Here is a 23,786-nt window from a genome sequence, read left to right as displayed (position 1 = left end):
CTTGAGGAATGTTGTTTCCTAATTTTCTGAGAAATCACCATACTGATATCCGAAAGGGCTGTGCCAGCTTGCGTTCCCACCAGCAATGCAAGAGTGTTTCCTTTTCCCCACAACCTCTCCAGCGTAAGTTGTCATCAGTGTTTTTTATCTTGGCCATTCTCACAGGTGCAAGATGGAACCTCAGAGTTGTTTTGATTTGCATTTTTCTGACGGATAAAGATGTTTGTTGGCAGCAGTTTCTGTCCCACCCAGTCCTGCAGCCATTTAGCCCCGAAGAAACAGAGGTCTACATTAATTATCAACTGGTTGGCCTCTTAGCTCAGACTTCTTATAACTCTTATAACTTATGTTAGTGGGATCGCTGTGAGTTTCTCTCCATTTAGCTTGATGTTGGCTGTTGGCTTGTGGTATATTGCTTTTATTATGTTTAGGTATGTTCCTTGCATCCCTGCTCTCTCCAAGACTTTTATAGTGAAGGGATGATGTATTTTGTTGAAGGCTTTTTCAGCATCTAATAAGATGATCATGTGGTTTTTTTCCCCCAGTTTGTTTATATGGTTAATTATGCTGATAGATTTTCATATTTTGGACCATAACTGCATCTCTGGGATGAAGACTACCTTGTAATGATGCATGATTTTTCTGATGTGTTCTTGTATTTGGTTTATCAGTATTTTATTGAATATTTTTGCATCAATGTTCACAAGTGAGATTGGTCTGTAATTCTCTTTCTTAATGTCTTTGTATGGTTTGGATATCAGTGTAATTGTAGCCTTGTAAAAAGAGTTTGGCAGTGTTCCTTCTGTTTCTATTATGTGGAACAATTTGACGAGTATTAGCATTAGTTCTTCTTTGAAAATCTTATAGAATTCTGAGCTGAAAACATCTGGTCCTGAGTTTTTTGTTTTGTTTTGATTGGGAGGCTTTTGATGACTATTTCTATTTCTTTAGCAATTATAGGTCTATTTATTTGCTTATCTAATCTTGATTTAACTTTAGTAGGTGACATTTATCCAGAAAGTTGTTCGTTTCCTTTAAGTTTTCTAATTTTGTGGAATACAGGTTTTCAAAGTATGACCTAATGATTCTCTGGATTTCCTCCATGTCTGCTGTTATGTCTCCCTTTTTGTTTATGATTGGGTTAATTTGGCTATTCTCTCTCTGCCTTTTGGTTAGTTTGTATAAACGTTTGTCTATTTTGTTGATAATCAACTCTTTGTCTTATTGATTTTTTGTATTTTTGTTTCTATTTTGTTGATTTCAACTCTCAATTTGAGTATTTCCTGCCATCTAGTCCTCCTGAGTGAGTTTGCTTCTTTTTTCTCTCTCGAGTTTTCATGTAGTCTATTAACTCATTAGTGTGGGATTTTTCCCCCCATCTTCTTTATGTATGCATTTAGTGCTATGAACCTTTCTCTTAATACCGCTTTCATTGTGTCCCATATATTTGGGTATGTTTATAGTCATTTTCATTGAATTTTAGGAAGTCTTTAATTTCTTCTTTTATTTCTTCTTTGGCCCATTGGTGATTCAGGTGATCATTGTTTAATTTAAATGTGCTTGTGGGTTTTCTGAAATTAGTGTTGCTGTTGAATTCTAATTTTAAACCACGGTGATATGATAAGATACATGGGTTTATTCCAGTTTTTTTGTATCTGCTGAGGTTTGTGTTCTTACCTAGTGTGTGGTCAGTTTTTGAAAAGGTTCTATGAGGTGCTGAGAAGAAGGTATATTCTTCTATATTTGGATGGAATGTTCTATAGATGTCTGTTAAGTCTATTTGAGTCATAACATCTGTTAGTGCCCTTATTCCTCTGTTAAGTCCCTGTCTGGCAGACCTGTCCAGTGTTAAGCATGGGGTGTGGAGGTGTCCTACTATTAGTGTATGGGGTTTAACATGTGATTCAAACATTAATAGTGTTTCTTTTACACATGAGATTGCCCTTGTATTTGGGGCATAGATGTTCAGTACTGAGATTTCCTCTTGGTGGATTTTTCCTGTGACAAATATGAAATGCCCTCCTTTGTCTCTTTTGATTGATTTTAGTTTGAAGTCTTTTTTTTTATATTAGGATAGCTACACCATCTTGTTTCTTAGGTCCATTTGATTGGAAAATTTCTTCCTAACCCTTTACTCTGAGGCGATGACTGTCTTTGAGGTTGAGGTGCGCTTCTTGTATGCAGCAGAAGGATAGATTCTGTTTTTGTATTCACATTGTTAGCCTATGTCTTTTTATAGGTGGGTTGAGTCCATTTATGTTAAAAGATATAATGACCAGTGATTGCTAGTTCCTATTATTTTACTTTTTGTTGGTAGAGATGTTATTGTGTGTGTGTTTCCTTTCTTTGGGATTTGCTGCTGTGAAATCATCAGTTGTATGTGGATGGAGCTAACTTCCCTGGGTTGGAGTTTTCTTTCTAGTACTTTGTGTAGGACTGGGTTTATGGCTAGGTATTGGTTAAATCCAGTTCTGTTATGGAATATCTTGTTTTGTTCATTTATGGTGAATGAAAGTTTTGCTGGGTATAGTAGTCTGGGCTGGCACCAGTAGTCTCTTAATAGCTATACAACACTTGACCAGGACCTTCTGGCTTTCATTGTTTCCATTGAGAAGTCAGGTGTAATTCTGATAGCTTTGCCTTTGTATGTTACTTGGCCCTTTTTCTTTGTAGTTCTTAATTTTCTTTATTCTGTATGTTTGGTGTTTTGAGTTATATTCTGCTGTTTATGCTTGCATTTTGGTTCCTGATCATTTTCCCATGTTTTCTGTTTCTAGAATTCCCTCAGTTTCTGCTTTCTTTATTGTCTCTAGTCTCTGTTTTAGTTTTCAAGTCTTAACTCATTTCTTTCATATGTTTGATTGCTTTTTCTTGTTTTTTAAAAGGATTTTTTTTTGATATCTTCCAATTTTTTGTTTGTCTTTTCCTCCATTTCTTTGAGGGAATTTTTCATTTCCTTTTTAAGGGCCTCAAACATTCCCTAAAGTTATTTTTTAGGTTATTTTTTTTCTGCTTCATCTGTATTGGGGTGCTCAAGTCTTGCTGTTTAGTTTTTGTTGATGTCATGTTGAGTGTGTTCTTACCTTGTCTACCCATCTTTTCCTCTGATTGGTGTAGTTGGGGCTGTGTCTCTCTGGTGATCACTCTTCCAAGTGTTGGTGGATCCAAGGCTCAGATGGTTGCTCCTTGTCGTGGAAGCAGGGCCACGGTTCCAGTCACTAGGAAGTCCTTCTGTATATGCGTTGCTTTTATTGGTTAATAAAGAAGCTGCTTTCAGCCAATGATGAAATATAACTAGGCTAGAAGAGATATATATATAGAGAGAGTAGGCGGAGTCAGGGAGAAGCCAGCTGGAACCTTGCTGAGGAGCCTCGTGGTAAAATATAAAATAATAGAAATGGGTTAATTTAACATGTAAGAGCTGGCCAATAAGAAGCTAGAGCTAATAGGCTAAGCGGTGATTTAATTAATATAGTTTCTGTATGGTTATTTTGGTTCTGGGCAGCCAGGAATGAACAAGCAGCCTCTCCCAACAAGTCACTCTAGATGTCACTGACTTGAACCTGCTCCTGTGCAGGTGGTTGGCTTGGGCCAGCTAGACGTGTTTTTAAAAATTCTTTCCAGGCTCTCTTTCTTCCCACTGAGGCAAGCGGTCTTGGCTTCTTTTCTTCTCTCTTTCTTCTCTGTCTGTCTGTCTGTCTCTCCCTTCTTCTCCTCTACATTCCCTTTTAATAAAACTTCACATCCCCCCCCCCCCCCGCCAAATCCTTTCCAGAATTTGACCTACCCATCCTGTAGAATAGGAAACTGTTCTTTTAAAAGGAAATTTCTTTATGCTGATTTAATATTCACTGACTTTTGGTGATTTACACCACTTAATACACATGATAAGTGGTAATCAGTACTTGCAGGATCGAGCTCATCAATATGTGTTTTATTTTAGTTTTTTTTCAACATTTAAATTATATGTTTCCTAGTGCAGTTGAAATCATTTGTTATTGGACCATTTTTAAAACCAATGGTGACATATTGAAAGGAAGATTATGTGGGCACGAAATAATGATTATAATTAAGAGACGGAGAAAATAATATGCTCACCAAAAGCTGAATAAACAATGGGGAAAAGTAGGTGGATTATGGAGACAACTGCTCTGCTGGCTGAAAATCATATATATTTAATCATGGGATCTGCTTCATGTCATGGCAAGGTATTTTTGTTGGGAGAGGGAGTGGGGAAAGGGGTGCTGTGGATATGTAGTGCTTCTGGCTGCCAGTGCCGCCTGCTTCAACAGCTGCCCCGTGGAAGCCAGAACATTCTCTTTAGGTCACAAGCAGGTAACTCTTCACAACTCGCGCCTTCCAAATCGTTTTGATGAGACATTCAAGCTCCCTTCCGATGTTTTGCTTCTTTCTCTTTTCAAAATGCTTTTGCTGTAGCTTATACTGGGTTGAGAGACAAACCATGTTCAAGGATTGAGGAAAGAGGCCCAGAGACCACAATGAGTGTTTGCTTTTAAGGATTTGGGGGGTGTAGACCAGAACATGTGATGAAGGCCACCACTAAGGGGTAATGTGGGACAAAGAGCATGGGAGGTGGTACCAGAGGCACTTCCTGGCTTCATTCCTTGCCTTAATGGTAGGAGGTACCTATTAGATTTGCTGAAGAGGATAACATGTAGTTCCAGCAATGAACCCAGTGTGTGTGTGTGTGTGTGTGTGTGTGTGTGTGAGAGAGAGAGAGAGAGAGAGAGAGAGAGAGAGAGAGAGAGAGAGAGAGAGAGAATGCCCATGTTTTAGGATGCCAGATTCACTAGGTGGGTGTGGGGAGGAAACAACCCCAAGACCAAAGATGGTTAGTGTTTCTCCAAGCTGGACTGGAGAGGAACTTGCTAGCCAGGCCTCCTTGTGTCCTCAGCTTCCTGGGTGATTGAAAGTGCAGCTACCAGGATGTTGCCAGGGAGCAACACTGTAGTGCTGACAATCGTTTCTCCCCCAAGAACGTTTTCTGACCACATATGTAGGACATTCTGGGGGAGGGGTTGTTTTACATCATTTTATTGGTCAAGCCCAGCTTTGGGTCATCTAGAGCCAGTGTTTCCATTTTGCTCTCTGTTCTTTCATAACCTTAGCGCAGATGGGATTTTTAACTATTTTGTGAGTTTCTTTAAGGATCTTACCCACCCAATGGGATTTTTTTTTAATGAAAAGCTCATCAGTAATAGTCATGTCAACAGCCAAACTTATTTGCATTAACTTCATTTTTTTTTTACCTTAAGTAATTATCATTCTCCCAGTGTTCCAGACCAGCATGTGGCCTTTCAGGGTGACAGACCTGTGGTCACGCACATACCTAAAGATAGCACAGTGGATCTTGGCTCACTCCAGAGTCTGCTCACGGCATGATGTGGTGCTTCCTCCCGAAGGCATGGCCATGGTGCACATTCTTTGTTTTTGCCAGAAATCACGAGGGATAAACCCAGCAAACATACAGTCAAGATTTGCCCTTGAGAAATATAAGGCCAGAGGGTTCATTAGAGCTGGATTTAACCCTCACTGTCCTCACTTTAGAGTAGTGTGACATCTTATGTGAGTAAAGAAGAATGTTTTGGGGGTTTTCTTTTTTTAGATTCTGGAAAAAGTTTCTGTGTGATATTTCACATAGTTGAAACAGTAACACATTTCCTGCCTTCTAGCCAACAGAAGATGAAGGAGCTTGCCATGAATGGGTATATTCAGTTAGTGTTAAGATTCTGGAAGTTGAAAGCAGACAAAGTAAAGATGTATTTTCCTCAAGAGCAGTTTGCTGCTCTCCTTTTAAATGACAAAATTACAATAATAACACCATGCTTATTAATAATAAATATAATTTATTTTGTTTTATAAAGAATAATAAATTAATTGGATGGAATGGTTTTACCTTTTTGTACAGTCATTAATATGTACTTCCTAAATTAAAAAAAAGATTTGTCTTGTTATTCAGAAGTACTGAATCACATTTTAATGTGCGATGCCATACATTCTAGGGTTCGACCTGATTCGGTTTCTGTTTCTTTCCCCACCCCCCTTCCAGCATCTGTATTTATGCTAAAAGTTCAAGTGAATGACATCATCAGTCGCCAGCGCCTGAGTCAAGCCGTTGTGGAGGTGTTTGTTAACTACACGAAGACGAATTCTACCGTCACTAGAAGCAATGGAGCAGTATTGATCAAAGTACCGTACCAACTAGGACTCAGCTTAACCATCATTGCTTACAAAGATGGCTACATCTTGACGCCTCTGCCTTGGAAAACCGGAAGGATGCCAAGTTAGTACTTCCGTGGTATTTTGCATTCACAAACATAAAAATCTGTTGAGCTGCAAGTGAGAATACCTACAAGAATCCCATATGTTTAGAAGGAAAGAAAAACTTGTAGAAAACACTCTTTGTCTGTTTGGGATGCCAAAACAAAACACAAACTAGGCAACTGTAAAGAACAGAGATATTTAACACAGTTCTGGGGGTGAGGAAGACCAAGGTTGAAAGGGCAGTGGGTTTCATGTCTGGTACACCTGCTCTCTGATTTATACAGCTACGTTCCCTTTTATAGCCATCACCTCTTCACTTTGTCCTCACATGGAAGAGTCTTTGGTACTATTTTTTAAGGCAGTCTCATTCCATTGATGAAGCCCTCCCCACCCGCTTAACACCACAGCTTTCTTTGACAATTTAGGTTGACAAAAATCCTGGGATCATTGCAATCATGAAGACACTTTATCTTCCACTGTGGCTGGTTCATTGCCCAGTTGTGGACGCCTGTGGTGATTCTCCTTTCCTGCAAAGGAAATTCTCTGATGAGGGCTGAGTTAGGCACCATTTTAGGGGTGTAGCAATATATCATTAGCCATCAATCTATTGCTATGCTCCGTTAGCATAATAATCAAAGTAAGTTGCCCTTAGGGCCCATGACCTATTTAGTCTCGTGCTCTTGGCCACTTCAGCAATGTCAGGTATGGGTTTCATCTCACGGAATGAGTCTTAAGTTCAATAAAGTAGCTGACTGGTTCCATAATATTTGTGCCACTATTATACCCGTCTGTCTTCCAGACAAGTCTCTGTTGTAGGTTTCAGGATCTGTAGCTGGGTGATACTGATAACTACCCCTCCCCTCCGGTCATGTGTAGAGCACTTTCCAGTACCATGGATGATAGTCAGGAGGGGTGAGGCTTCTAGTTGGTCATCCTCAGTTTCTACACTGTTTCCAGTTTCTGGCTGTTACGAATAGAGCCGCAGTGAGCTTGGCTAAGCAAGTGTCTTAGTAGTAGGATGAAGAAGCCCTTGAGGCACGCTGCACCAGAATGACTCCTTGGTTACCCCTACGTTAAACATTGTGATCGTATTGTCCTCTTTTGCAGTCTATTCTTCAGTTACGCTTTCACTGTTCCCACAAAGCCAAGCAAACATATGGCTCTTTGAAGACACTGTTTTGATTACTGGAAAATTCGCTGGTAAGTACACCACTCTTTTGCTAAGGAAGTTCTTAGAGTGATTATTTTATAAGAGAATCATGGTTGATTATAACTTGGCAAAAGTCCAAGTTGGGTCCTGATGGTACATTGATCAGAACCAGTTCATATCTTATTATAAAATTATATTTGTGGGCATTGAAAATAGTTATCTCCAGTACCCACTGCACACGGGACTATATGCTGTGAGGAATTACTAGAAAACGCTGTCTGCGTTCACTGTCTTATGTCTGTCTTTTATGGGAGCTGAAACAGTGACAAAGACAGCCATGTTTCCCAGACCTCTGTGCTCCCTAACTTCCTTTCCTCCTATGCCTCCAGTGTGAATCTGGCTGCTAATGAGGGAGAGACCAGTGACTGGGGAGCTCCGATCTCCTAGGCAGCCTTCTCTGGCGTACTTGGTACTTGCATGTCCCCTAAAAAGAGTGCAAAAAGACTTGTTTGGGGCGCTGGTTCAGGGAGTAATCCTCCCTCCTTTACCAACTACAAATATGACAGTTTGACCCTTTATTTATCTCCATGTGCCCCTTGGTTGTTGCTTAGGGGAAAACTAGACATTCTGTTTCTCTTTTGATATCTAATACCTTTATAAATTACAACTATTTGTTGGATTTGTATTAGTCGATTAATGTTCAGCACTAACATAATAGAAATGGCAGAAAATCCTCATGAATCAATCAAAAGAGGCGTGACCTAAAGAATTGCTTGTAAAAATTCACATTTAGAAGAGAATCCATGCAGTTCTAAGGTATTAAATAAAAGCACTTAATAAGACTGAAGTGAGAACCTGAACTTGGGCTTGATTAATCTTGGAGTGACTTACTCCTCTTTTTCTAGATCTTTGAGCATTTTGATACTCATTTTGCTAGCATGTGGCGGAATATGATGTGGAGTTTTGTTTGGAGATTAGAACATGAAAAGGAGCCACATGGCAGCAGAGAGTCCTGGTTTCATGCTGCTGGGGCTTTAATGAAACTAGATACAAATGTATCTGCTCTGATGTTGTCACATCTCTCCATAAAGTACCTACTTCTTTTCTTTTCTTTTTTTTTTTTTCGAGACAGGGTTTCTCTGTAGCTTTGGTGCCTGTCCTGGAACTAGCTCTTGTAGACCAGGATGGCCTCGAACTCCCAGAGATCTGCCTGCCTCTGCCTCCCGAGTGCCGGGATTAAAGGTGTGCGCCACCACCGCCCGGCCCTACTTCTTTTCTTAATGCTCATAAAATACTTCATTAAGAAGACACTTGGTGTATATAATAGAAGTGTGTTCAGTATATGTGAATGTTTTTATGGGCAGGGGAAGAGAAAAAAATGAAAGCCTTTCTTAGGAAGTGCAGGTAATTTACACAGGATGCATATTTTTAGTTACAAGAAATTTGTATATTCAGCACTATTAAGCCACATGCTTTTAAAATTTCGTTTTTTAGGTTAACATACAAAAGTAGTGTATTTTATCATGATACCTGATGTGGGATTTCCCTCTGTATTCTGTGAATATCATTGGTTAGTAAAGGAACTGCTTTAAGCCTACAGCAGAGCTATCGGGGAACAGAGCTAGGCAGGGAAAACTTAACTGAATGCTGGGAGGGAGAAGGGCCGAGTCAGAGAGAAGTCATGGAGCCCCACTAGAGACAGACGCTGGGGAACTTTAGCCAGTAAGCCACAGCCACATGGCAAAACAGAGATTAATGAAGATGGGTTAAATTAATATGTAAGAGTTAGCCAATAAGAAGCTATAGCTAGTGGGCTAAGCAGTGATTTAAATAATATAGTTTCTGTGTGATTGTTTTGGGGCTAAGTAGCCGGGAACTAACTAGAGGCCTCCTCCTACAGAGATCTTCATATATAAAGGTCACATACTTTAAGAGAATGCATTAGATAATATTTTGAGTGATTTGGAAAATATCAGAGTGTTTCTTCAAATATCTAACCAAATAATAGTGAAGATATAATTGTGCTATTTTACTCCAGTGTTTTGCATGTGTTATTTTTCTCCTTTTATGAAAAAAATCTTTAAAATTTGATACATTTTTTCATACTAATAACTTAAATGACTTCTGCCTTTATTAGTGTTCTTATTAAAGTCCAAGGCCAAAGATAATGTATCTGATAACTTACACTTATAATTTTGAAATTGACCTATGGCTTGTTAAAATGTGTTGGTTATAGATATTATATCAATATGTCACCAAGGTCTCAATTGATAAACATCAGAAGAGAGTCAATTCAGCACCACTGAAATGAGGTAATATGTATACGCCTGGAATCTGGCATTCGGAAGACTTTAAAATGACTGTGTGCCAATCTGATGGAGAAAGCAACCCGTTTCAGTGTGTGGCTGAAACTCCTGAAGGGCGGTTATTATTGAAAGTTGCTGAAAACCTCTCTTAAACTAGCACCACCCCACAGGGACCATTTATTTATCTTTTACAAAGCAGGGTCACTCAGCTGAGACTTAATCTGAAGGACTCAAGTTGGAAAAATTGACAAATAGTTTTCCTTCTCGCCGTTTCTCAGTTCTACCCTGTGAATCCTGCCTCGACTTTCAAACAAGCTCTCATTTTGGGTTACAAGATGGGATCCTGGGCGAGACAAAACAAGTCTTCCATTCCGTATTCAGGGAAGCACACACCTCCTTAGTTGTGCTTGGGGCAAGAGGTCATCTTGGTCTTGGCGTGTTCTGACACACAGTCAGCCCTTTCCTGTGGTAGAACCATGCAGGCTGAAGAGGGTCAGCGTACGGTTTGCTACAGTGAGACCCAAAAGAGCCGAGTAGAAATTCTGGGCAGAGTCAATCAGGTCTAGTCTGGAGGTGCTTGTGATCTAAAAGAAATATATATTATAACGTGAATGTTGTATGTTGCCTTTGTATGTTCCCAAATTTATGTTACTTATACCACACTGACATCTTTCCCCCAACTGATGCTTTACACTCAGGTTTCTCATGTGTATCCACGTAAACCTCCGTAGCTCATTTGTGGGTCACATATCGATACTCTTGTGGACTAAAAGCGCTCTTTACATAAATATATAAAAGGACGTTTCTTAGTTCTGAATTTAAAGGAATTGTGTGAATGTTGGTGACGCTCAGAAATCATTACAACCACACCCTGTAGGAGAAAGTATCTGACCGGTGATGCGGTTTTTAACATGCCTGTGTTTTTGTCCACTTGCTAATGGGATTTTCTTTGTCCAGATGCCAAATCTCAACCAAGTGTTCAGTTCTCAAAAGCCTTCATCAAACTTCCTGAAAACCATCACATCAGCAACGTGACTGGCTATCTGACAGCTCTGCAACAGTTCTTAATGGTGGACAATTTTCTGTACACCACGGGAATCACTCTTAACAAACCAGGTATTTTTTACTTTTTAAATACGTGATCACATTTCTAAAACACATCAACACAAAAATTTTCCATCAGATACCAGTTATGTATACAATATTACCCATTTGATTTCCATCAAAGCTTTTCAGGATATGTGTTGCTTTCAAAATATCTATTATTAAATTTCCTATAAGCCATTTCTTTTTATCCATAATGGAATAATTAAGTGGGGTGTGGTGGCCCACATGTTTAATCCCAGCCCGTGGGAGGCACATGTTTAACCCCAGCCCGTGGGAAGCACATGTTTAACCCCAGCCCGTGGGAAGCACATGTTTAATCCCAGCCCGTGGGAGGCGGAGGCAGGTGGATCTCTGTGAGTCTGAATCCAGGCTGGTCTACAAAGCGAGTTCTGGGGCAGTCAGGGCTGTTACACAGAGAAACTCTGTCTCTAAAAAGAAACAAAACAAAAAAGAATGATTATACCGAGACTTGGGCAGCATCCTCTCAAAATCCTGCTTTCAAACTGTTGAGTATTGTAAGGGGACTTCTTTGCTCTGTCCAGCCTGGTGCTACTATGTGTTTATTGACTCTGACATGTCATCAGTGCACCAAAAGCCTAGATTTTATATAAAAGTACCATGCCTCTGGCAGCCCCTCTGTTGGGTTACACAGTTCTAGAGCCCTGGAGTCTACAGGTGTTTTATTTTGTAAAGATGAAAGTTAAGGTTAGCACTTAGGGCTTGGAGTGTTCACTGGAGGAAGCGTGCCTGTGGAGGCCAGAAGACACCATTCGGGAGCCAGTGTTCTCCTTCCAACTTCCCCTGAGTTGCAGAACTCAAACTCAGATTATCAGGTTTGTATAGCAAGTACCTTTACCCACTGAGCCATCTCACTGGCCTGGGATTACGTCTTCAGAAACATTTGGTTGGATCCCAGCGTCCTTAAATTGGACAACGCTTTCGAGAATTAGATTAACAGAAACTTACACTAATTTGTCAGTGTTACATTATTAGCCAGTACTTATTTATTAAATATTTTGAAATTACATTTAAAAAATTACATTTTAAAAAATCCTTAATGAACAGCCAATAGAGTATATATTCAAATGAGTAGCAAATGATGAAATGATAGAGTAAAATGAATTTTAGTGAGAGCCATAATAATCTATTATGTATATGCAACCTCTGTTTGAATATAATCTTAATAAATTATACTCTCTTTTAGGTCTGGAAAACATTGAGCTGACTCCTCTTGCTGCGATATGTGTGAAGATATATTCTGGAGGGAGAGAGTTGAAGGTGGATGGTGCTATTCATGTGTCTCTTCCTCTTGTACATACAAACACTGTAAGCATGGGAGATCGCATACCTGCGTGGACATTTGATATGAACACAGGTATGGTAGCTAAGAGAAAACAGACTGTTTTTCTTTTGGATATTTGGGTATTTCTTCGTAGAGTTGTATACACGGCTGGTCTGTCCCTAATATTACCATTTTGTACACTTTGTTAAGGATCACGTGGGCCTCACTGGTACGGGTGTTTGTGAGGGGAAGGGAGCCTAATTCCTTGTCTTGGTTGCCTTGCCAGTAGCTATAATAAAGTACCCAGACAAAAGCAACTTAAGAGCGGTTTAACTTCTAACCATGATGGTTATAGTCCATCACGGTGGGGAAGCTGCAGGCGGGGCGGTGGGAAGACAGCTGGTCACGAGTAACGCAACATCCACAGTCAAGAAGCAGACTTCGTCTGGATCATAGCCAGGTGACTGGTGTCGGCCACAGTGGGTGTGTCTTCCTACTTCAGCTGACCTTCTCAAGATGATTCTCCATAGACAGGCAGAGGAGGCCCATTTCCCCAGGTGACTGCAGAGCTCATCAAGCTGACAATTGAGGCTAAGCATCGTACACATTATGCAAAAACAAACAGACAAACATTTGAACACTATTCACCCACCATTGTCTTGTTGTCCTCGAACATTCTGAGAAGGAAATAATTTAAGGTTTAAAAATTTCCTCAGAAAATTTTAATTGGCAGTATGAGATTATCTAAAATCTTGGTGAAGACCATCTAAAATATATGCTACTATCTTGACAATGAATTGCACACTAGATGGAGGGAGTGGCGATCCCTCGTTAGGTAGCAATTTTATTAATTGCATTTTGCTTCCTTGAAGGCACCTGGGAAGCGCTTTCTCTTCTGCAGATTCTTAATTTTGTCTTTGTTCCCATGTACATGAAGTAGTAGTGTAGGTTTCTAAAAGTAAAGGAAGAGGGTGAGGAGTCCAGTCTCAAGTCCTTGCAGGACCTGCTCTGTCTCCCTTCTCACCCATTTCCTGTGTCCGCACCTTCGCAGCAGGTGGTTGCTGGTGGTGGAGCTTCTAACTAACTGCACACTTCGCCAGGTTGCAGATCAGTGGATCAGCTATGCTTGGTGTGTCAGCTGCAGCACAACCCCAGCTATGCACCATGTTGTAGAATAGAGTCGGTGCCAGAAGAATGCATGCATTCATAGGATGAGCTGACACGCTGGTGCAGCATGGAATCCCAAACTCATCATCTCATCTGAAAACCAAGGATGGGAAGAAACCCAGAGGAGATGTGTGATGGGCTGGGATGCCACTGAGAAGGAAGGGGGATTGCAAAACCAGCCCCACACAAATGTCCGCAGTGGAAGATAAGCTGCATATATTGTGTTCTTCTGATTAGTGGAAGCACTGCAATCAATAGCGGTAATCCACCGCTTAGAGTTTTGGCTTATTTCAAATGAGATTTGGAATCTAGTTCCCTCATCAGCAATGCCATGTGGGACAAGTCATTTATGTGATTTAAAGTAATAAGTGACTTCTTATTACTTTAAAGAATGTGCTATTTGAGTTTTTGATCATTATTCTTGGCAAAGGACTTTTTTGAATATTCCTTTGAGTGAAAGCTTTTAAACTGAGGGTTGCAGAGATTTCTAATTGGGTAAAGGGGTTTACATAAGCCTACCAACCTGAGTTTGCCTCCCAGAACACATTCAGGAATGAAAGGAAAGAATCTATTTTACAAAATTGTTCTTTAACCTCCATGTGGGCATCATGGCACATGTACCCACATGCCACAGCCCCCACACACTCACACACAAATAATATTAATGTTTTAAAACTTTAATTGATTTATCATATATGTTTGGTTAAATTTGACTTAACTAAAAATGATAGATTGGGCCGTTTTCTCATATCAAGTTTCTCTACTTTATTATCAACTGTTTCATCAATATTGCTGAAAGTTGTTGGATTTATTTTCTTTTGTATGACTGACCAAATATTATTAATATAATCTGTATTATATTAATATATAATATATATATTGCACAGATACATTCTATTTACCCATTTATTTGCTGGCAGGCATCTTCCTTGATTCCATATCTTGGCTATTGTAAACATTGCTCTAGCAAACATGGGGCTGAAGGGTATAAAAATGGTCAGGAGGGATTAGTTTAGTGTCTCATAACATATAATGGAATAGCTTATCTGAAATAAGTTCTGATACATTCCAAAACAGCTACATGAATTCAGAGGCTTGCATCATATAAATGTAATTGGTGTGTGTAAAAGGTGATGGACATGCTGTTTTATGTGAAGATCTGTGAATTTCTATTCTATGTCATAAATATATTATGTGTGAATTAAGGGTAAAAATAATATAGCCCATTTACATTTTGTAGATTATAAGCCCAAATCCCAATATATACCAAACTCTTAAGTAGCCATGTTAGCTACTTGTGCATAACATTTCATCAAAAGGTTTGGATTTTACTGAATTCATTTGTTATAGATGACAAGAATTCATTGGAGTTAGGAGACAGTTTGAGCTTTTCAAAATTGAGTGTGAGGCTGTGTATTCCTTGTGTTGGCTGGATGAGGTGAATTTTGTGGGAAGACACTGGTCTCTAAATGGGACTTAAGGGGGCTCAACCCCAGGCTCACTTAGTTACAGGTGCTGCAGTGGTCTGGATTCTACTTTGACCGTTTAACCATTTCCTCCTGGATCTCCTGATTCTGTTCTCCTTCGTAAAGAAGACCAGATCTGGGCTTGCTTCCCAGTTATGGCACCATGCCTGCAGTGAACGGCTTTAATTTCTGACACCTCAGATGAAAACTGCATGGGAAATCTGACTCATTCACGGATGCAGCTCGGAAGAGAAAAGAAACAGTTCTGGGAAAACTCTCAGTAGCGTTAGAACGATTAGAACGATGGCTCTTAAAGTGATAAGGCCCCCCAACCTGTGTGGTGTGGTGTGTGTTTAACCACAGTCTCAGGACAAGTGACGAAGAACTGCCTGTTGATGAATTGGGATTTGTTCCTGTCTCGTTACAGTCTCACATACAAGTGTCCGGTGCTGGAGACTGAACTCTGGGATTCACGCACTTCACATCTTAGCTTGTAAATTAGAGTTCTGCTCCTCACAGCCTCAGGGTACATAAGTTGAATTTTGTTATAATGGATTTCTCATTTAGTCATGTCGAATCATATTTGCCTTATGTTATTATGTGTGTATTATATTAAGTATGATATAATATTTAATATTGATCATCCTAGATATTCAGCATCATGGTGTTTATAATTTCTGAAATGTTCTGAATTCTTTCATGACTACCAGCAAGCTTTGTTTTTATACCTTAGCTTAAGGTTGAGAACTATCCCTGACTGTTCTTTTTTTCACTTACCACATGTTTTAGGTGCTTGGGTGCATCATGGCTGGGGAATAGTCAAGGAGCATAACAGCCACCTGATTTGGACCTACGATGCCCCCCATTTGGGCTACTGGATAGCAGCCCCATTCCCAGGAGCTAGAGGTACTGCAAAAACGAAACAAAGTCATCTTAAAGGATAACACACATAGCATGCTGGAGTTAATGTCAGCTGGGTGCCAGCTTGGGCTAAGCATTGCCAGGAAGCAGGTGAATGAAACAGAACAACCTTCCTCCCCTTTTCTTGAACACAGCCAAAGGATTAAGCAAGCTCCATGGACTCTAAGTCTCTTATTGCCACGTCTAACAAATCTCTGAAGATTAAAGTTTGTTCCAGTATTATCTAAGTTTATGTTTTCATGAATAAATTCTACCCAGCACAGTTAGAGCCTCTGGCTACAAGAAATAGGGACATCGTGAGTAATTTGGTGAAAGGTGAAGAATATGTGCATAGTTTACAGGATCCCATAGCCTGCTTATGTGTAGTTTACAGGATTCTGGGGAAGGCGGACGTCTCTGCAGCTCCAGAGGGCTGACCAGAGCCTGCTTGTGTGTAGTTTACAGGATCCTGGGGAAGGCGGACGTCTCTGCAGCTCCAGAGGGCTGACCAGAGCCTGCTTGTGTGTAGTTTACAGGATCCTGGGGAAGGTGGACGTCTCTGCAGCTCCAGAGGGCTGACCAGAGCCTGCTTGTGTGTAGTTTACAGGATCCTGGGGAAGGCGGACGTCTCTGCAGCTCCAGAGGGCTGACCAGAGCCTGCTCAGATCTTCACGCGGTAGCTGCTACCGACTCTAGTCCTTTCCAGTCTTTCCTCACACCGTGCCTGATCTTCCTGGGGAGGAAGACGCTGGGGGACATGAGAGGAAAGGCTGTTGGATAGCGGTGTCTCCACATTGCTTCGGGAGAATAGATAGATGATGTACAAAATGGTTACTGACTTGACAGTTTGAACAGATGGTGACTGGAAGCTGGTGGCCACACATCAAGAATTCTTCACTAGGGATGATCCACGCTGTTCTCACACACAGTATTTAACATGGTATCAAATTATGTAGGGAATTTGAATCTAAGGAAACCCCGCATTTATCACATCCAGTAAATTTATCAAAAACTTTTTAAAAGTTATATATTCAATCTATTAAGCCTTCCTGAGTAGAATTGGGTGTAGTGATGCACACTTTAAATCCCAGCACTTGGGAGGCAGACGTAGGCAGATCTCTGTGAGTTTGAGGCCAGTGTAGTTTACCGAGCAAATTCCAGGACAACCAGCGCTACATAGTGAAACTTTGTCTTGATAAAGCTGAAAAAAACAAAACAAAAACAGATACCAACCAACCAACAACAACAAAAAGCCCCAACAAAACAAAAACCAAAACAGCCCACAAAACCTTCCTGAATACAGAAGAGTCTTTCACACGCTGGAGGCTGGATGGGTCCTGTCAACCTGGCAGTCACTCTAATTCAAACTAATTAAGAACCCCACAGTTCTATGTTTTGCTACCACATGATTGGAGTTCCCATTATTACAATTTCCTTCAAAGTTCACATTAAGGCTTGGAAGCTAGGGCTACATATTTTAGGATTTGTTTTCTCAGTGTCTTGGCAGGCATTACCGGTTCTATGAGACCAAGCTGTTGTGCAGTAATCGGCCATTTCAGTCGCTGTGTGATTTCTTTGCCTTTTATGTTTGTGAGTGTTTGGGGTTGGCTGCCCTGCTCTTGGACTTGGCGTGGTTCAACTCATCATGTTTTCCTTCAAAATTCAGGTTGAAGGCATAGGGACATTCTGGGATATGCCTCAGGCAGATGGCTAAGCCACATCACATGTATTGGTGCCACATTAAAGAAAGGCCCTTCCTCTTTGAGCAGTTTAAACTGAGAGTGATCCCAAGTCTGGGTTCTGCATCTCTCCCTGTATCTTCTGTCTGCTTCTAACAAAGAGCTTTGTTCTATATTTATTGAATAACACAGAAGTGGATGAGGAATCTCATATCCCCCAATACTTTTTAACCAGTATTTACAAGGGGAAAAATTTACTGACCCCCAAGTAGCACTCAAAACTGCAGACAGGTGCTACCAACCAAATCCACCTGTTGCTTCCAACAGTCATGGCAAATGTTTGTTTTCTTTAGGGTTGCTTTGAACATACTGACCAACTTTCTGAAAAAGGTGGTCACAATGCATATAGGTTATTCTAGGTGGGGGACATGGAAAAATCGCAAAGGAGAAACAGGAAAAATGATCTAAGAACAAAGCTATGCATTCAGTTTATTTTGTACAAGTGAATGACATGAGAATGCCAAGGCATAGTGAGGTTGGTTACATAGTTTCCTTAAAGGCAGGCTAAACCTAATAGGCTGAATACACAGTTACTGCTTGAGTACATAATTTCAAAGGATCTGAATGCATGTTATTGACTAGGATGCACTATTAGACAAAGGGTTCAGTTTTTAAAGCCAAGTGATCTTTTGAAAAAAAGCTGTTCCCATAGTCATGCAACCTCATTTCAAGTGTTCAAAATTCATTGGTCAAAGCAAGTCAGTTGATGAATCCCACAGGGCGTGAAAGGTGTACTCCACCTGTAGAAGTCTACCATAGTATGAAAGCAAACCAATAGAAGGCACACATCCTCAGCCTACCTCATCCAGGATAAAACAAAACTAAAAGTCTAACCCACAATAACATGTTTTTGTCTTTATATTGAATCATGCAGGTTCGGGTATAAATGAAGACTCCAAAGACATAACTGCCTACCACACAGTGTTCCTCACAGCCATATTAGGGGGAACAATCGTTATCATCATTGGCTTTTTTGCTGTCCTACTCTGTTATTGCAGGTAAGAGCAGCACAAAACTATGTGTACAGACAGAGCGGCTGTATTATAGCATAATTTCAGTATATTGTGTGCATTATAAAGTTCATTTGTAGAAATTGATATTAGGGTCTGGGTGGCTGGCTTAGCGATTAAAAAGACTTGCTCTGACTGAAGCAGCAAGCACAGGCCTGTAAGGGTTCATACCAGTCCTCTGTGTATGTGTTATGGCTGTTAGCTTGGTGTCTTTGTGGAACTCCTCACAGTGGAAACAGGTGTGTCTCTGTTTCTTTTGCCTTCTCTTGGGATTCTTTTCCTCCAATTGGGTTGTCTTGCCCAGCCTCTCTATGAGGGCTTTTGCCTTGTCTTACTGTTTCTTGTTTTATTGTGTTTGGTTTTTGTCTTTTGGAGGCCTGCTGTTTTATGAAGGGAAACAGAGAGAGAATAGATTTGGGGGAGGGGAGGTGGGAGAAGCTGGGAGAAGTGGACAGAGGAGAAACTGTTGTTGGGGTGTACTATATGCAAGAATAATCTATTTTCAAAAAATAAAACAAAACAATCAAGCAAACAAGCAAACAAAACCTCGCTCTTCCAAAGAACCTGAGTTCTGTGTTATAGCTCTAGGGGCTCAGACATGCACATGCCCACATATAGATAATTTAAAAATTGCAAAGACCCATTTAGCCTTTAATATATGTAGATTGGAAATCAAAGCAAATGTATTCTGAAAGCATCATTAGATACGTATTTGTATGTTTCGGTATACTTTCCTTTGGTGAGTCATATAGACTGTAACTTTTAGGTATCTTTTACTTTTTGCTTTTTCTGCTCCAGGGGTAAGTGTGGAACACCACAGAAGAGAGAGAGAAATATCACTAAGCTTGAGACCCTCAAGAGAGACCAGACCACGTCAACAACACACATCAACCATATCAGTTCAGTCAAGGTTGCCTTGAAAGCCGAGGACAAGGCGCAGTTATTCAATGCCCAGACCTCATCCTACAGCCCCCAGAAGAAGGAAACCACAAAGATGGAAACAGAAGAAAGAATTTCCATGGTGAAAACTCGGGACAATTTTAAGATCTACAATGAAGATGTTTCCTTTCTGTCAGTCAATCACAGTAATTACCCAAGAAACCCAACACAGTCTTCGGAGCCAAGTATAGGAAGCAAACTGAAGCATGTCAACAACAACCTCTCTCCACCGCTAGGGGACGCTCACGAGGAAAAGAGGTATCTCACCGGAAGTGAGGAGGTATATGGGCGGTCCCGCATTCCCGAGCAGCTTATGCACATCTACAGCCAGCCCATTGCCATCCTTCAGACGTCAGACCTTTTCTCCACACCAGAACAGTTGCATGCTGCTAAGTCTGCCACTTTGCCACGAAAGGGCCAGTTAGTCTATGGCCAGTTGATAGAACCCGTAAACAGAGAGAACTTTACACAAACGTTGCCCAAGATGCCAATGCATTCTCATGTCCAGGCCCCAGATGCCGGAGAAGAGGACATTGTACTTGAAGGTCAGCAGAGCTTGCCGTCCCAGACTTCAGATTGGAGCCGATACACCAACAGCTTGCTCGAGTCTGTGTCTGTTCCTGGAACTCTAAACGAAGCTGTTGTAATGACTCCTTTCTCATCCGAACTTCAAGGGATTTCAGAGCAGACCCTCCTGGAGCTATCCAAAGGCAAACCCTCTCCCCATCCCAGGGCGTGGTTTGTGTCTCTCGATGGGAAGCCTGTGGCGCAAGTGAGACACTCCTTCATAGACCTGAAAAAAGGCAAGAGAACCCAGAGCAATGACACAAGTCTAGACTCGGGGGTAGATATGAATGAGCATCATTCAAGCAGAAAGCTGGAGAGGGAGAAGACATTCATCAAAAGCATGCATCAGCCCAAGATGCTTTACCTGGAAGACTTAGACCTGAGCAGCAGTGAGAGTGGAACCACGGTCTGCTCCCCCGAGGATCCTGCGTTGAGGCACATCTTGGATGGAGGGAGCGGAGTTATTCTAGAGCACCCTAGGGAAGAGTCTCCAGGAAGGAAAAGCAATGTGGAGGATTTTGAAGCCAACACATCTCCCACTAAAAAGAGAGGCCGACCACCACCCCTTGTCAAAAGAGACAGCAAGACTAACATCTGGAAGAAACGAGAGGAGCGTCCACTGATTCCCATAAACTAGTCGTGAGCGCCGTCTATCTCTGTAGTTTCACGGTGTGCACTCTTACTTCTTGTGAATTCCAGTATGGACCTAGGAAACTGAGACTGAGCCATCTTGTGGGCCTTAGACACATCTCAAGCAAAGCAGATGGTAAAATGACAGTTCAAAAATCAGAAATGCTTTCTCTAGCCTGTTCTTTTCATTCTCTTTGGAGTGATGAAGACATCCAAGTCTTCAAAAATGTGAAACAATGTGAAGATGTTATCTGGAAGTTGTGCAGTTTGCCCACTGGTACCAACTCTTAAGAATACAAAGTGAGCTGTGTGCAGAAGCTGCTCTCCACACTCTTGTTTCTGCCTTGGTCATCATGGACCAGAAAGGCAGGTGTCTTCTTCAGCCCTCTTCCTCCTGAAGTGAGACTGTGATGTCTTTTCCTGCCTGTGCTTGAAAGCAACTTGATAAATGTTTGGACGAATGTTAAAAATCAAACAACACTTTTTTTTTCCTTTTTCTTTTTCAAGATCGATGGCTTGTGGATTGTCAGCACCAAAGTAATGTGCTCTTGTAACATGGGCAGGAAGCCCCCAATTCATTACAGGAGACCCAACTCTGGTTGTTTGGGGATGTAGGTTTATAGAGCAAATAAGGCATTGACTTATTGTGTAGAAATTTGAGAAACGGAAACTCTGATATTGTCTTTTTATTTTCAGATGAAGTGACCTTAGTTGCCAGGTGAGAGGAAAAATGCTATGGCTTGCTTTAAGGCTCACTAATCCATGTAGGCTAAAATCTGTTTTTAATACTCTTTAGCCATAACCCCAATTCAAAGTCAGTCATTTGGAGACTATTACACTTGATTAAAAATGCAAACATTTCTTGTGACTGCTGAAAAATGACCAGACTGTGGAGACACAGGAAATGAATGCTCCATGTAACTGGGCAGGGAAGGAATGGCCATTGTCCTGATATTCAAAGCATCTCCAGGGTGTGAGTTCCATTTGTTCGTGTTGACGCTTTTAGGAGAGGTTTGAGGAAAACATTCTGGGTCTCAAGGGGGAGGCTTGACAGGCTCCCTTGTCAGCTACAGGCGTTTATAACCCTCCTTCCCTCAGTGGGAACTCAGGAGCTGTTTTCAGTTGTGTGTCCTCAACTCTGCTACAAGCAGAAGCTCTTTGATCCAATCAACCCATCCTGTTCTACCTAGAAATTGTCGCAAGGACACATTGTGCAGCAGCTCTCTCTTTCCTTTTGGTGGAATGAAACGGTTCTTCTTCTCACCCCTACCAATTCAATGGATGAGCCGCAGAGGAGATTCAAGCCACCTAAACAAGTTTAAGGAAACTGAAATAGACACCCCAACTTTGTAAAATTGTAGATAGTTATACAATGAAAGTCAACACCTCCCAACCCCCGGAGACAGTAGACTTACTTCAGGCAGTTTTTCCTGTAATCCCTTCTGAAATATCTTAACTGATGGAACTCACTCGGCTTTCTGAATTTAGCCCAAAGAATGCAAAGACCTTTCCCTATGTTTCTTGTATATTGCTCCTTTCCATGTGTCTGGCTAACACGAGGCTTGCTATTGGGGGTAGAGTGGCAAGGCTCACATTTAGAAGGGGCTTTTTCTTGTTCTCACACAGAACTAGATCATGAACAGCATGGAATGACTTGGAGAAGGTTAAGGAGTTAGTGCTCTGTGGAAGTGCCTTTGACTCGGACTCGCATTAGGAGGATTAATGACATCTTTCTCGGTGTACATTTTGTTAGCCAAATCAAACAGATGTGCGGTTATTAAAAACTATATAGCCCTAGTGTTTCACGTTGGAACAATGAGTTCTGCATGTAACGTTTTCTTTTGCGTGCTGTTTTTTGAATCCACAATATATTGGTAAATTATTTGTATTGGAATGAGGTTAGGAACTATAGGTTAGGAGGCACTGTACCTCCTTAACACTTTGAGTGTATCTCCTCATCTTTAGAAAGTTTTGTGTCTCCACTGGGCGAGGAAAGTCACATATAAACTTATGTCACCCAAGTATGCCAGTGACTTCGCTCATTCTTGTCTAAGGGAAATGAGATGATGTTTCCTAAGGGCTTTTGTAGAACTTTAATTTCACAAAGTAACTTAAAAAGATGCTGCATGTGCTGTTTTTGATTGGGAATTTTAGGCAATTTATCTTTTCTAATCAGAAGAATGTGACTTCTCATTTGTGAGCAGTTCACAATTTCCTGTTAAAAAGCTAAAGCCATCTACTCTTTCTTAACCCAAGTGATAAGCCAACACTATTCACTACTTTCTTAAATTTTTAAATTGAAAGCCAATGCAGACTTTTGCATACATAAACTAGAGAATTTTGATTACAAATTGCTGACATTTGTGGACCCTTTGTACATAGTTTGGATATATCTTGAAGGCAAAGCTCTCAATTAACCGATGGATTCATTTACTAAAGCACTGCTGTATGCGATTTTGAATACGTATGACCTTGACACTTTATAAGATCCATTTTTATGACTTTCTGCAGTCGAATAGAAATCATGCCCTTTTATAGTTCACAGTATGCCACGAAGATCACAAATGCTGAGAAATAAGAGCTCTTCTTTACTTTGGCAATTACTGTCAGGCCAGTTTCTATGAGTTTGGATCCTCTGCTATCGATACATATTATAGGGTTTTAGAGATTTGGGGCTCAAATATTGTCCTTCTAAACTCCCCCAGAAAGTTGAAGCTCAAAACTATATGTTAATTTCGATTGCTTGAGTTGCTCATTGGTGTGTGCTGACACCACAGAGACCTGGCTCGCTTTCCACTTCAGATCTAGAGTTGACGTCCTGCCCTCTTGTTCTCAGGTGTTTCTATTTTTTTCTTCTTTGTATTCTTTTATCAGCAAAATCTCATGTTTTGGTGTATTTATTGATGTTGCTGTATTTCTTGAACAGTCTGAAGATTTGTAAAATGTTACAAACAGTTCTTTAAGGATAATAAAATCAACCTAAATATATACTTGTTGCAGTCTTTAATGTTGCGGGAGCTCCTTCAGCCAATAGCCACTGAGATACCAGCCCACTGGGGCGTGGTCTCTCTCCCTTTAAAAAAGCAGCCACTTCCCTCTGCTCTCTCTCTCTCTGGCTTCCAGCTCCTCTCCCAGCGACTAGGCTCCCTTCCTGATTGAGCAGAGGGCTGTTGTCTGGGACAGTGATCTGTAAGTTTTTCTCCTTTAAATAAATAGCTTCTCTATTGGTCATAATTCT

At 40.8% G+C, this 23,786-nt stretch overlaps 1 protein-coding gene across 1 annotated transcript in view; it reads left to right on the top strand.

The window, feature by feature from the left end:
- The window catches only part of Fam171b (family with sequence similarity 171 member B), a 50,472-nt gene extending 26,936 nt beyond the window's left edge, over nucleotides 1-23,536 (top strand). The window contains exons 2-8 of the mRNA XM_075984731.1: nucleotides 6,071-6,304; nucleotides 7,393-7,485; nucleotides 10,699-10,857; nucleotides 12,053-12,223; nucleotides 15,553-15,669; nucleotides 18,277-18,400; nucleotides 19,211-23,536. Of these exons, the coding sequence (XP_075840846.1) occupies nucleotides 6,071-6,304; nucleotides 7,393-7,485; nucleotides 10,699-10,857; nucleotides 12,053-12,223; nucleotides 15,553-15,669; nucleotides 18,277-18,400; nucleotides 19,211-20,555 (2,243 nt within the window). The 3' untranslated portion in view covers nucleotides 20,556-23,536. The remainder of the gene's footprint in view (nucleotides 1-6,070; nucleotides 6,305-7,392; nucleotides 7,486-10,698; nucleotides 10,858-12,052; nucleotides 12,224-15,552; nucleotides 15,670-18,276; nucleotides 18,401-19,210) is intronic.
- The last annotated feature ends 250 nt before the right edge of the window (nucleotides 23,537-23,786 follow it).

Source organism: Microtus pennsylvanicus, chromosome 9, assembly GCF_037038515.1.
Source record: "Microtus pennsylvanicus isolate mMicPen1 chromosome 9, mMicPen1.hap1, whole genome shotgun sequence".
NCBI classification, from domain to species: Eukaryota; Metazoa; Chordata; class Mammalia; order Rodentia; family Cricetidae; genus Microtus; species Microtus pennsylvanicus.
This window is presented reverse-complemented; position numbering and strand designations above follow the sequence as displayed.